The sequence below is a fragment of the Leucopleurus acutus genome (genome assembly GCF_964270905.1).
Source record: "Leucopleurus acutus genome assembly, chromosome: 4".
Lineage (NCBI taxonomy): Eukaryota > Metazoa > Chordata > Mammalia > Artiodactyla > Delphinidae > Leucopleurus > Leucopleurus acutus.
In genome coordinates, this window is record NC_139146.1 from 75,749,942 (window position 1) to 75,762,255 (window position 12,314).

The 12,314-nt window shown below is 34.8% G+C and overlaps 2 protein-coding genes across 3 annotated transcripts in view; one reads left to right on the forward strand and one right to left on the reverse strand.

Annotated features, from left to right (window-relative positions):
- The window catches only part of PPAT (phosphoribosyl pyrophosphate amidotransferase), a 37,313-nt gene that overhangs the window by 13,804 nt on the left and 11,195 nt on the right, over positions 1-12,314 (reverse strand). For both annotated transcript variants that reach the window (XM_082838580.1, XM_082838579.1), the window contains exon 2: positions 1,241-1,307. In XM_082838580.1, coding sequence (XP_082694706.1) covers positions 1,241-1,307 — 67 coding nt within the window. The remainder of the gene's footprint in view (positions 1-1,240; positions 1,308-12,314) is intronic.
- The window catches only part of PAICS (phosphoribosylaminoimidazole carboxylase and phosphoribosylaminoimidazolesuccinocarboxamide synthase), a gene marked incomplete at its 5' end in the record, with an annotated part of 49,606 nt that continues 40,459 nt past the window's right edge, over positions 3,168-12,314 (forward strand). Inside the window, 2 exons of the mRNA XM_082838578.1 lie at positions 3,168-3,549; positions 9,705-10,139. Coding sequence (XP_082694704.1) covers positions 3,168-3,549; positions 9,705-10,139 — 817 coding nt within the window. The remainder of the gene's footprint in view (positions 3,550-9,704; positions 10,140-12,314) is intronic.

Sequence of the window (12,314 nt, forward strand, 5' to 3'; positions counted from 1 at the left end):
ACCTGCCTCTCCTGCCTCCCCTTCCCACCTCTTCCACACCTGAGACAGCAAGACCAACCCCTCCTCTTCCTCCTACTCATTAGGAATGAAGACTACTAGGTTGAAGTCCTTTATGATGATTCACTTCCACTTAATGAAGAGTGAATCATCAACATACTGTACAGTTAATAACCTTACCTGTTGTGGATGTGTGAGAGTCTTCTTGTGAAAATCTAGTAACTGTACAGCAGAAACCATATCAGACATTTTGGTGTCACCATCACCATTGCCTAAGTAGTCATTGTGTACAACATCATGTGTAAGACCGGTATTAAAGTGGATAGCCCATCTTTACATAGGCATAAAGTGAGTGATATTTTATAACGATTCATTTATTAGTGTATAGGCTAGGCAACCATAAAGCAATCATATTGCTTCTTCTTTGTTACCAATGCATGAATTGTTATACCTATAAATATGAATTTTTTCACATTATCTTTTCATTTTTGAGGTCTAGTGTTAGTAATACATATAACATCTACAGTGTTCTGTATTAAGACTACATTAACATAGGTACCGACAGAATTTATCTTGTAAAAAGACAACATAAGCTTATTGTATCGATAAAGACAGTACTATACTGTCTTTATATTTATACTAGTATAAATATATATAAATATATATATAAATATATATAAATATATTTATATATAAATATATATAAATATATATAATATATATTTAAATATATAATATATATAATATATATTTATATATTATATATATATTATATATATAATATATATATAATATATAAATATATATTTAAATATATAAATATAATAAATATATATAAAATATAAATATATATAAATATATATAAATATATATTTATACTAGTAAATGTATTTTCTCTCCTTTATGATTTTAATAATATTTTTTCTCTAGCTTACTTTATTGTAAGAACGGTATATAATACATATGACACACAAAATATGTGTTAATCAACTGTTTATGTTATCAGTTAAGGTTTCCCATCAACAGTAGGCTATTAGTGGTTAAGTTTTGGGGAAGTCAAAAGATATATGCAGATACTGGACTGAACGAAGGTCAGCGTCCATAACCTGCATTGTTCAAGGGTCAACTATACTTCTAATTACAAATTATTTTTATTCAAAGTTCCTCCCCTCACCACTATATACTAATTATCTTCGGGCTATTGTTACCTTTATACTCAACATTTTTTAATGCTTAAATATACCTTGTGTGTTTTGAATGTTGGTATCGAATTCCCATCACTGGTCACAATACCAGCACTCTCCTGACCCCTGTGAATATAAAAAGGTATCAGCTGTTAAATTTACCCCATTGATAAGCTTCTTAAGGACTTTTATGAAACATACTTTTCTCAGTAACATCCATGAACTCAGTCTTACACCACATTAAATGCTACTAGCACTGGTGCCACTTCCACTCATGATGATGACAATGACAACGATTAGCAATAGCTGCAGATGAGACTGTCTGAGTTCTAACTAATATGCCAGGCACTGTCCTAAGCATTTACATGAATGATCTAATTTATTAGGCTTTGAAAACAATCCTCTGAAGTAGGTACTATGGTTACCATTCACATTTTACAGAAAAGGACAACACTAAAGAAACAGAAGTAACTTGTCTAATGTCACACAGAGAATGGTGGCACAGCCAGGATTAGAACACAGACAATCTGACTTCAAAACTTGTACTTCTAACCTCTGTATTATGTGACCTCTAAATAAGGTTGAGTATGTAGATATAAATAAAAAGCTCCAAATAAAGTAGCAGGTAAAATGCTTGTGGGTACTGGAATTATGAACAAAATTAATTTTTTTGTTTTGTTTTGCTTTTTGCACTTACCAAATTTTTTCTGTCAAATATCTATCATTTTTGTCTTCAGAAAATAAATGCTACTTCAAAGAAGCCCAAGCTGATGAGACACTCTGTATCTCATTTCCTGCATTAGTATTTTTTTTTTTTTTTTTTTTTTTTTGCAGTACGCGGGCCTCTAGCTATTGTGGCCTCTCCTGTTGCAGAGCACAGGCTCCAGACGCACAGGCTCAGCGGCCATGGCTCACGGGCCCAGCCCCTCCGCAGCATGTGGGATCTTCCCGGACTGGGGCACGAACTCGTGTCCCCTGCATCGGCAGGCGGACTCTCAACCACTGCGCCACCAGGGAAGCCCGCATTAGTATTTTTAGGTGATGATACAAAGAATGCCAGAAGCTAGGCTTCCTAGCTAGGTAGGGTAACACACTCGTAAGACTTAGAGGATCTGCACCACAGTGGAGTACAAACTCAAAAGATACAATAAAGGTTCAAAGTGCTCAACAATTTTTAATAGTTCTGAACAAGTGCTATAAATACTAGATGTTTATTAACAAATTTTTGTTCCAAAGAATATATATCAGGGTAGAAATAAAAAGTAAATCTCTACCATAATATGTATGTATACATTAACAACTAATACATGATTTATTTGGTAAAAAGGATCTTTTCCAAAATTGTAATTGTTTAGACATTTTAATGACAAGAAAAATTACAATATTAAATGTACTTGCAAAGTAAAAATCTAAAAAGTTAAAATTGAAGTGATTTTACTAAATTACCAATGCTTTAAATACTATGAACTATTATGCTGAAAACAGGCATGCATAATACTATACATCCTATATAAATGAATAATTTGTGACTTAGGATTTATTTATTTAGTGAAATGATGTGGTTTGTAGTTAACCAATGTTCAAAGACTAAATGATTCATATCAGAGGAGAAATAAAAATGTTAGCCATAAACCTTAGGGCAGAAAGAACCTCTGCCAACCATTTCCAAAACAAACAAACAAAAAATCAACAATCATATAGTAAACTAGAAATAAACACAAAAAAAGTTTTCTTTCCCTTTTGTCTCAAGGGTAATTTTTCCTTTAAAGCTGAAATGAATAACATTAGGAATCATTTTGGTCCAGGCTTCTTTAATCACAAAGCCTGCTTATTTGGCAGTTTCTCAAGTTACTCCCCTCAGGCAGCTTGAACCAGTTAAACTAGATCCTTTCAGCTCTTCAGAGCTTATTGACAACCAGCCGTCTGGTTTCCTAGGAAACAAAACCTTGGCTAGAAATAGTGAATCATTTCCAGGTCACTTTCAACATGGAGAGTGGAGCAGGAAAGCACTGGACTGAGGAAGAGGTTAAAGCTTTGCTAAGTATCTGGGCAGAAAAAAATATACGAAAACAACTCTATGGAACACTGAGAAATAAAGGAATATTCATCTACATTGCTAAAAGGCTGCAAGCACTAGGAGTATACAGAGATTGGAAACAGTGCCGGGCAAAGTACAAAAATCTCAAATATGAATACAGAACGGTTAAATATGCCCACAACTCTGGAGACAGCTCTAAAACTATGAAGTTCTTCCATGATTTGGATGCGATCCTGCAGTATGAACCTGCCACACAATTAACAGAGGAAGATGCAAATGACAGGTGCCTGGCAACGCTGAGCCAAAGTACAGCCCCAGAGATCACTGAAGGTAAAAAGAAAAAGTACCATTCTTTTGTTTTTACCCAGCAAACTGTAAAAGAACCAGACTTGAGTCCATATGATAAATATAGCCTGAAATATCAAGGTTGAGAAAAATAACTGACCTGTTATGTATATGCTATTTTGCACAAGGTAAAAATTAATCTCAAAAGAGTTTAATGCCAACCATTTTAAAAACCTGTAAAATACAGAAAAAACACGTTAAAATGACACCAACTGCTAGTGCCAACTGCTCCTTACCCATGTTGATGCAGTTTTTGGAAAATGGATTGTGTTCTGAAAATATTTTAAGTCTTAATTTTATAAGAGTCGTGAAAAAAAAAATATTGCTCAACTGTTGTTTTCCCACAGCTCCAAATAAGATAGAACTTTCTGCTCTATATTATGTTCCCACTTTCCTAAATTTATAAATAAAAGCACTAAAATACTAATAACTGATAAAGAACTTCCTTACTTGTTTGGAAGAACATCTCCATTTTAACAGTAAGTAAAACAAATAGATTTGATAGATTAAATGATTTATGATTAAATGATTTAAATACTGGCATATCTCAGGGATATTGTGGGTTCAGCTCTAGATCTCTGCAATAAAGCAAATATCTCAACAAAGCGAGTCACACAAACTTTTTGGTTTCACAGTGCATATACAGTATGTTTACACTATACTGTAGTCTATTAAATGTGTAACAGCATTAGGTCTAAAAAAAAAACCAATGTATATACCTTAATTAAAAAATACTTCATTGCTAAAAAAATGCTAACCATCATTTTAGCTTTCAGTGAGTTGTAGCAGTAACATCAAAGATCACTGATCACAGATCACCATAATACAATTAAATAGTTTGAAACATCTTGAGAGTTACCAAAATGTGACACAGAGACCAGAAACGAGCATGCTGTTGGAAAAATGGCGCTAACAGGCTTGCTTGACACAGGGTTGCCACAAACCTTTAATCTGCAAAAAATACAATATCTGAAAAGTAATATATGCCTTATTAAAACAAGGTTCTTGAGCTGCTGTGTTGTTAAACCCAACACCATTTACATAGAATTTGCTCGCTGTGGAAGCCGAACGTATCACTAGGCAAATTGGGAAAAATCAATGGCAGTAATGAGATTTCTCCCATGGCCAAAATCTTAGCGTAGCTATTTTTAAGAACAGAGTTGTTCAATTCAATTCAAAATCTGTTTAATACCTACTGTCTGTGTACACCGTGTGCAAAGCAGTGAGTTACATGCATTCATGGATGTAACCACAGAAAGGAGGGAACTGTGAATAAATGTAACCCAAAAGAAAGTGGTAAGTGGTATAATAAAGGTACCAAATAAGAAGGGGGGTTAAAGATGAGAGATTACAGTTGAGTTAACTTGGGTTATCTGAACTTCGTGTTTAAAGCTCAATAATAAAATCCTTTGGTAAAAAATCCACCCAACTTACTGCCTTTACACTTCTAATACCAAACCAAATTCTGAGAAAGCTTTGCAGTCATTACCAAGTTAAACAGTAATTATATTATTTTATTCAGTTTATCACTCTGCACTCATCATCATCTAAATGCTTTAAGTATTGATTAACAATAAGTAAATCACTCACTGAGCTTCGGAAAGGCCTTGATTTAACCACAGGTTGGTGTAATGAAGATGTGATGGTAATATCTCCACTTCTTAATGGGATCTTCTAGCCCTTTCAGCTACTTGCATGGCTCCAAACTCCCCATTTCACTCATAAGCAGAGGGCCCACAATACACCTTAACCATGTATGTTTAGGGTATGTCAAACACCCAGTTCTAAAACCAACTCTTTTCCCCCATCAAAACTGATCCTCCTACAAATTGCTTCCACCTTACTATCACTGTATTTCTGGTCACTTAAATAGAAATGTTTGAGACAACCTTGATTTTTTTGTCAGTCACTAAGTCCTTAAAAAAAATCTACTGACATGTTTCATAAATTTATCTCTCTGCTCCATTTTCATTACCACCATCCAGAACTTCATCATCGCATGGAATATTAGGATAACCTCTTAACTGGCCTCCCCAGTTTTCAGCCCCTTCTCACATTATCTTCCACAATGCCACTGATTGTTTTTATACAATTTTTTAAATTATAAAATTACAAACAATTAGCATTTTGTTTACATTTAAAATAATCTTTAAATTATAGCCAGAATTGACCATAATTTAGGGTTAAATGTTACTTAATGTTTCCATAATATTTAACTGAGTGCATATACCAGAGTTTGGGTCTTTGCTCCCTTATATAACGGATGCTGCAATCAATTACCTTTCTCTTTTTTTTGGCCACACTGCACGACTTCCGGGATCTTAGTTCCCTGACCAGGATTGAACCTGGGCCCCAGCAGTGAGAGCGCCACGTCCTAAACACTGGACCACCAGGGAATTCCCTACAATCAATTATCTTTTGTCCATTTTTAAAATTATTACTTTAGGATAGACTATCAGAATTCAATTTCTGGTTCGGCGGGGGGTATAATTACTTTGAAACATATTGCTAAAATAACTGCTTTCCAAAAGAATTGTAATTTAACAATGAGACTGTCCCTTTTACAGAACCCTGTCAAGTAAGATTATGGAGTGTGGTTGAAAGGGGGAGAGACTTTGCTAATTTAATAAATAATGGAGTATGCTAACTTAATAAAGAACCGAGTACAACAGTGTATGCAATAAATAACTTTTACTTTGCATTTGTTTAATTACTAGTGCTGTGGATCATTTTCCTACATATTTATTCAGTTTTACAAATTGACTGTTCATGTCAACTGAGGTCTTCGAAAAATCTGCATGACTTCTTTGGCCTCACAAGTTTGGCTGATTTTTATGCGACCCACAAAAGTTGAAAGTTTTAATATAGTCACATAGTTTCTTTTCTAAGGCTTAGAAAGCTCTCCTTTCTCCAGATCTAATTCATTTATAATGTCTTCTGGTGTTTTTGGTGGAAGCAGCAGAATTTTCATTGGTGTAGGGTAAAAAGAGGAAGGGAAGGAAATGAATGTGCCTTTTCTACTGTTGGGATCAACCTCATTCATGCAAGGGGTAAGGACAGAGGATCTGGTCTCTTCTGTTAGGCAGCAGGTAGTCTGACTGAGCCTTTGCAAAAGACCCAAATACAAATTCTAAGACGCTTCATGTTCCGGAAGTTATAATTATCCTCAACCTCAGAATACCTTTGGCCGACTGCGGCCAAATCATATTCCTTTGTTGAAAGAAAGTTTTCCGCTCTCTTTCGCTCCTCTTCCTACATACAAATGCATTAGGAATAATGACTTAAGAGTTTCAGTTTAAAATCTCCATGGCATGGGGCCCCTACATACAATTTTGGGATTCATGCTAGGAATGACCAACCTAAGGGAAAAAAAAGAGAAATCCCCCGAAGAAGTTGGGGAGAGAGCTTTTCTTTTCTTTCCCCCACCTGTATGTTCAGCTCCAGGACCTTTTCAGTAAACAAAAGTAGGCCCTAAAGCAGAAAACAGAATAGCAAACCCTACCTTTCCTTGCTGTTCTCATCAAGCTCGGCTGTTAAATTACCTGGGGATATTAACATCTTCTGTTCTTCTCTCTAAAGAGAATTTTTATGTAACTTCAGATTTTTATTTCCCATATTCCCAACTAAATCCAAAACATCCCCTAACTGCAGTTTAGCCTCAAATAATTATGAAACTTGATTTAAAAACTGACAATTTTTATATTGAGTTTTAAATTTATATAATTATGCCATTTGAAAACACTGATACTTCCCTTATTTTTCACTTGTTTGTTTTTAATATAAGAATCCCCAGTATAATGTTTAAGATGATAAACAGCATTCATTTTCTTATTCTTTAATGGAATGCCTTGAAATTATAATGGTGAATAGTAATTTTAAAATGAACGTTTACACCATCAAAATCATACCTAACATTGATCTCCTAATGTAAAATGCTATTTCTGTTACTCAGTAAAACAAAATTAGAAAAACATGTGGAAATGATATAAGGAGATCAAGGAGGGATGTCTTCATTTTTCAAGGCTGGCATGGTTCTTTTAAATGGTACATTCCTTGGTCCATTTAAGCAAAATTTAGATTAATTTCTGGAAAGTTTAGTATGTATCAATCAACTAGTTACATACGATACATACAAACTCAGCTATTTGACCATATATGCCAATAAAACAAGATTTTCTGATTATCTCATTGCAGGATTTCTCTTTCACATTACCAGTATCACTTAAAGGGCCGACTACGTTAAAGCACCTAAAATACAAAAAAAAAGAAAATACCTCATTTTAAAGACGTAATTTAATTTGAAAACTAACTACAACCATCTCTAGAAACTTATAAAAGAAGCAAACAATTCTAGTGGAAGTTCAAAATGTCAATGTGATGGAAGAAATTAGATTTCTCTTTATGGACATAAATATTTAAACCATATTATACCACTATTACAAAAAGCATCTAACCTAAATCTATAATCCTTCATGAATATGAACAAATTCAACTCAAACTATTAGCATTATCAGTTATAATCCAATTTTAATTTTCCTTCGTACTTATTTCTAAAAGGAATTCTCTCTTTCCAGGCAAAATGTCAGTTACATCAGTAGACAAGGAAGACATCCCAGGAAATCCTTTACTTTTGGTTTCTCATGTCAGACCAATGGAACTAGGTAGGTATGGTATGGTGGGCCAAATATATAGTGAAACTGATCCAATTTCAAATTGGAAAGTAAGATTGGTTTCAAATCTGAGAAAATGGATGAGTTTTCCTGGTAGAAACACTTAAGATTAATTTATGTTTCCCTCTTTTTTACCAACCTATAAAAAAAAATCATTTCTAAAACAAATGATTTCCTTAACAAAATGTAAATTGCCTGGAAATATTAGCCTTCAAACCTCCAATCTTTATTATTTAAATATAGTAAGGCATCTGATGGCCAAAATTACACATAGTAAGCGCTTAATATTAATGAGCATATGACTTCAGCATTTCTGGGGTCTAAGAAGAACAGAATTTTATATTTGAAAGTAAATAATATCAAATCCATAATGAAGTCAAGGATGATTTTATTCACCCAAAAAGTCAACATAAATCTCTTTCTTGCTTCTAAATTCTTACTGAAAGTTAATCCAAGTATGGAAAAATACTGAAAAGCATCTTAAAGAAAAGAAATTAAATACACCACAAAATAAAAACAACTCCCTACCTCAAGTAAATACTATAGTGTTTTTTAATGAGTAATGTTATGGATGCTGAGGTCCAAACTACCTTTTTATTAAACATGAAATCTGAGAAAAACAAGATAATGGGTTGTTAAATAACCAATATAATGTCAAGTAATGCCATTACCATAAAATGAGTTGCAAAACTGTACCAGAGATGTAATACAAAGTTATTAAAATATTTATAACTAAGTGGAGACATTCTGCCTAATGCATTATGAAATTTCTGGCACATTTCCTTGCATTAAAAGAATATAATATTTCACTTTGGCATTTGGTCTTTAACCATCTTTTATTTTCACAAAGAGTAGGAAGCACCAGTTATTAATGTGCCTCTTCCAAGCCCTTCATTCATGAATAGTCTTGGTTCTCAACCCTGAACTGCACACTAGAATCACAATCCAGGGATGAGGGGTGAGGGCAGTGGTTTATAAAAGCTCCCTAGGAGATTCTGATATGCGGCAAATGGAAACCATTAGATAAAGAAAAAGCATGGGAAGGAGATAAATTGCTCACACCTATCATGAAAAAGTTGTCTTCAACAAGCTGTTTTCTTATGTAATTATATTTATTGCTTTTGACAAATAAATATTACAAAATTATATATTTGACTTTCACTATATACTAACATACATCCCACATACTAAAGGAGTGGAATGGAAGAGAAAGAAACGATAGAGAAGAAAGTTGATCGAAATGTAACTAATTAAAAACACAGCTTTATTAAAGCCAGTCACTGTCACGGTAAGGAACAGATTCAGGTTCTGTGCTTCCATTTCCCAACTAGTTTAAGAGAAAAGCTAAGCTACGATTTACATTTCATCTCCTACAGAGAAAATTACTTCCTTTACTAATGTTGCATCCGATAATTTATCTTAGCTGACGTGTGTAACCCATATATCTGTTTCCCTCCCCACCCGGTACAGGTAACTCTCCACCAATAATGGAACCCCCTAATAATCCAACTTTCATTCCAGCTGTAGCAAATGAAGGAGGAAAACACTGGACTGTGCCAGAAGTCAGGGCTCTGATAGGCATCTGGTCTGATAAAGGCATACAACAACAACTAGAGGGAACAGTGAGAAATAAAAGGATATTTGAACAAATTGCTGCCGAGCTTCAGAAACTCGGAATAGAGAGAGACTGGAAGCAGTGCAGAACAAAGTACAAAAACTTAAAACATGAATACAAGATTGTAAGAATGGCTCAAGACCTAGGCATGACTAAGAGTATGAAATTTTTTACTGAGTTGGATGCTATTCTGGGACACAGTAAAACAGAAAACTCACAAGAACAGGAATCCCACGATGGAAAGGAAGCCACAGGATGTGCCAATGTAAAAATGGAAGAGGATCAGACAGGTAGGAAGGCAAAGAAAAGTAATCTTAACCTCATGCTACCATATAAAAAAATGTCAATACATGAATACAGTTTAAGTTAAATAGGTTTCATTAAATGCTATTCAACAAGCTAATTGCTCAATTTATCATGAAACAGATTTCACATATATTTGATCAGAACACAGAAAATAGTACAGAGTTACACAGAAGGAGGAAAGAAATTTGAATTTCTAGAAGTTTAAAAAGACCAATTTTAATAAAGCAAAAATGCAATTCCAGATGGCAGAAGTTAAAGCAAGTTTTCATACCAGTTGTGGTAAAATCATGAGTAAACAGAAAAGGGGCATTGAAAAACTTAGAAAAATACAAAACCTGTGAGAATGTAAGAGTGAGTTGTCCTGGGACACATCATAAAGTTCTTCAAAACGAGTTTAACCCAGAGGATTGAGATGCAATATACACAAAGACATGACAGACAGCATGAAATAAACTGTATGAGTTCTAGGCCAGGAGTCAGGAAATCCAAGTTCTAACTCAGTCTCTGTGGAACTTTGAACTCACAAGTCTCTCCTCTAGACCTGACTATGTAAAAGGGCAGACTGGACAAGACGTTCTTAAAGACCTCTACCAAACATAATGTTTCTAGATCTTAACATCATTAAATGATGCAGTTCTAATTCTTAAGAGTATGAGTGTGTGTCTAGGGGAAAGAGAGGGAAATGATAGAGAGTTAGGATTGCGAAATGGTGGTGAGAAGTCCTAAAATGTTTCACTGGTGGACAAGAAAAGAAACTGGTCTGCTGGAGAACTATACATCTCCCCCATTAAAATTAAAATGTAAAATAACTGGTGATCAAGTAGCCCAACAGCAGCGGCCTGATTATGTTCCTACAGTAATTGCTGGAGGTGCAGCTGAAGATGACTGTCAGTTTTATGTCAGAAGACCTAGTAACACCAGATATTTTTAGTGACCTAAGACTAAAAAATATGTTTAAGGATGGGGAATCTAAGCTACAGAAAAGTGAACAACCACAGTTTTTAGTATCAGGTTCACTCTAAAGGGGAAAATAATATATCAGAACTTAAAACACAAATCTGAAAGTGAATAAAAAACAAACCACCATATATGCCACTATGTTCATACAGTCATTACTGGAGATGCAGCTGAAGACGACTCGGTCAGTAATATGTCAGAAGACCTAAGAGAGACAGATACGAGACAAAGCCCTGGCACAGGTAAAACAGTATTCGTTTTTGGTTCTTTTTTGGTCTGTGACAAAATACATAAGATGTTATTATAAGATGCTGCTACAGACTGAACTGTGTCACCCCCAAATTCGTATGTTGAAGCCCTAACCCCCGCTGTTATTACATTTGGAGATGGGGCCGTTGGGAGATAATTAGGTTTAGATGAGGTCATAAGGGTGAGGCCTTCATGATGAGTTTTATGGGGACATGTGTATGCATATGGCTGACTCGCTTTGTTGTGCCACAGAAACTAACACAGTATTGTGAAGTAATTATACTCCAATAAAGATTTATTTAAAAAAAAGAACATATACGAGAATGTTATAACATTATGAAGTACTGTTGGATAATACATTTCCAAAATACAGAAATGGAAGGTGGAAATTATTAATGACAGTAAAGTTCCCTAAGGCTGTTGTTCTCAAAGTGTAGCGGCATCAGCATCATCTGGGAACTTATTCAAAACGCAAATTTTGGGCCCCATCCAGAATCAGAAACTCTGAAGGTGAGGCCCAGCAATCTGTTAAGTACTTCAGGTGATTCTGATATATGTCAAATTTGAGAACCACTGCCCTGTGGTATAGGGTAGTAAGGGGATGAAGAGTGTGTGTTTCCTATCGGATGGTTTGCCTTTTACACAAACCAAAACTGGGGGAAGAGGGGATCACTGAGCCCCCAAGCAGAAGCCTAGCCATCACAGACCTTGTATGTAGTCTTTCAGTCAAAAGCTTCATATAGCCTTGGGAAGTATAAAGACCAATGCTGATTAAAAAATCAGGTGCCCCACGGTCTTGGCAAACTTCAGATAAAAAGCTTGATGGGAGAAAGGATAGCTGCCAGAACGCTGACAGGTATAAATGGAGAGAAATTAAGGAGACTAACTAGACAGGAATGTGCAGCTGACTAGAGTGAGACAACAAAAGTAAACAAAGCTCTGTGCTCCTAAGG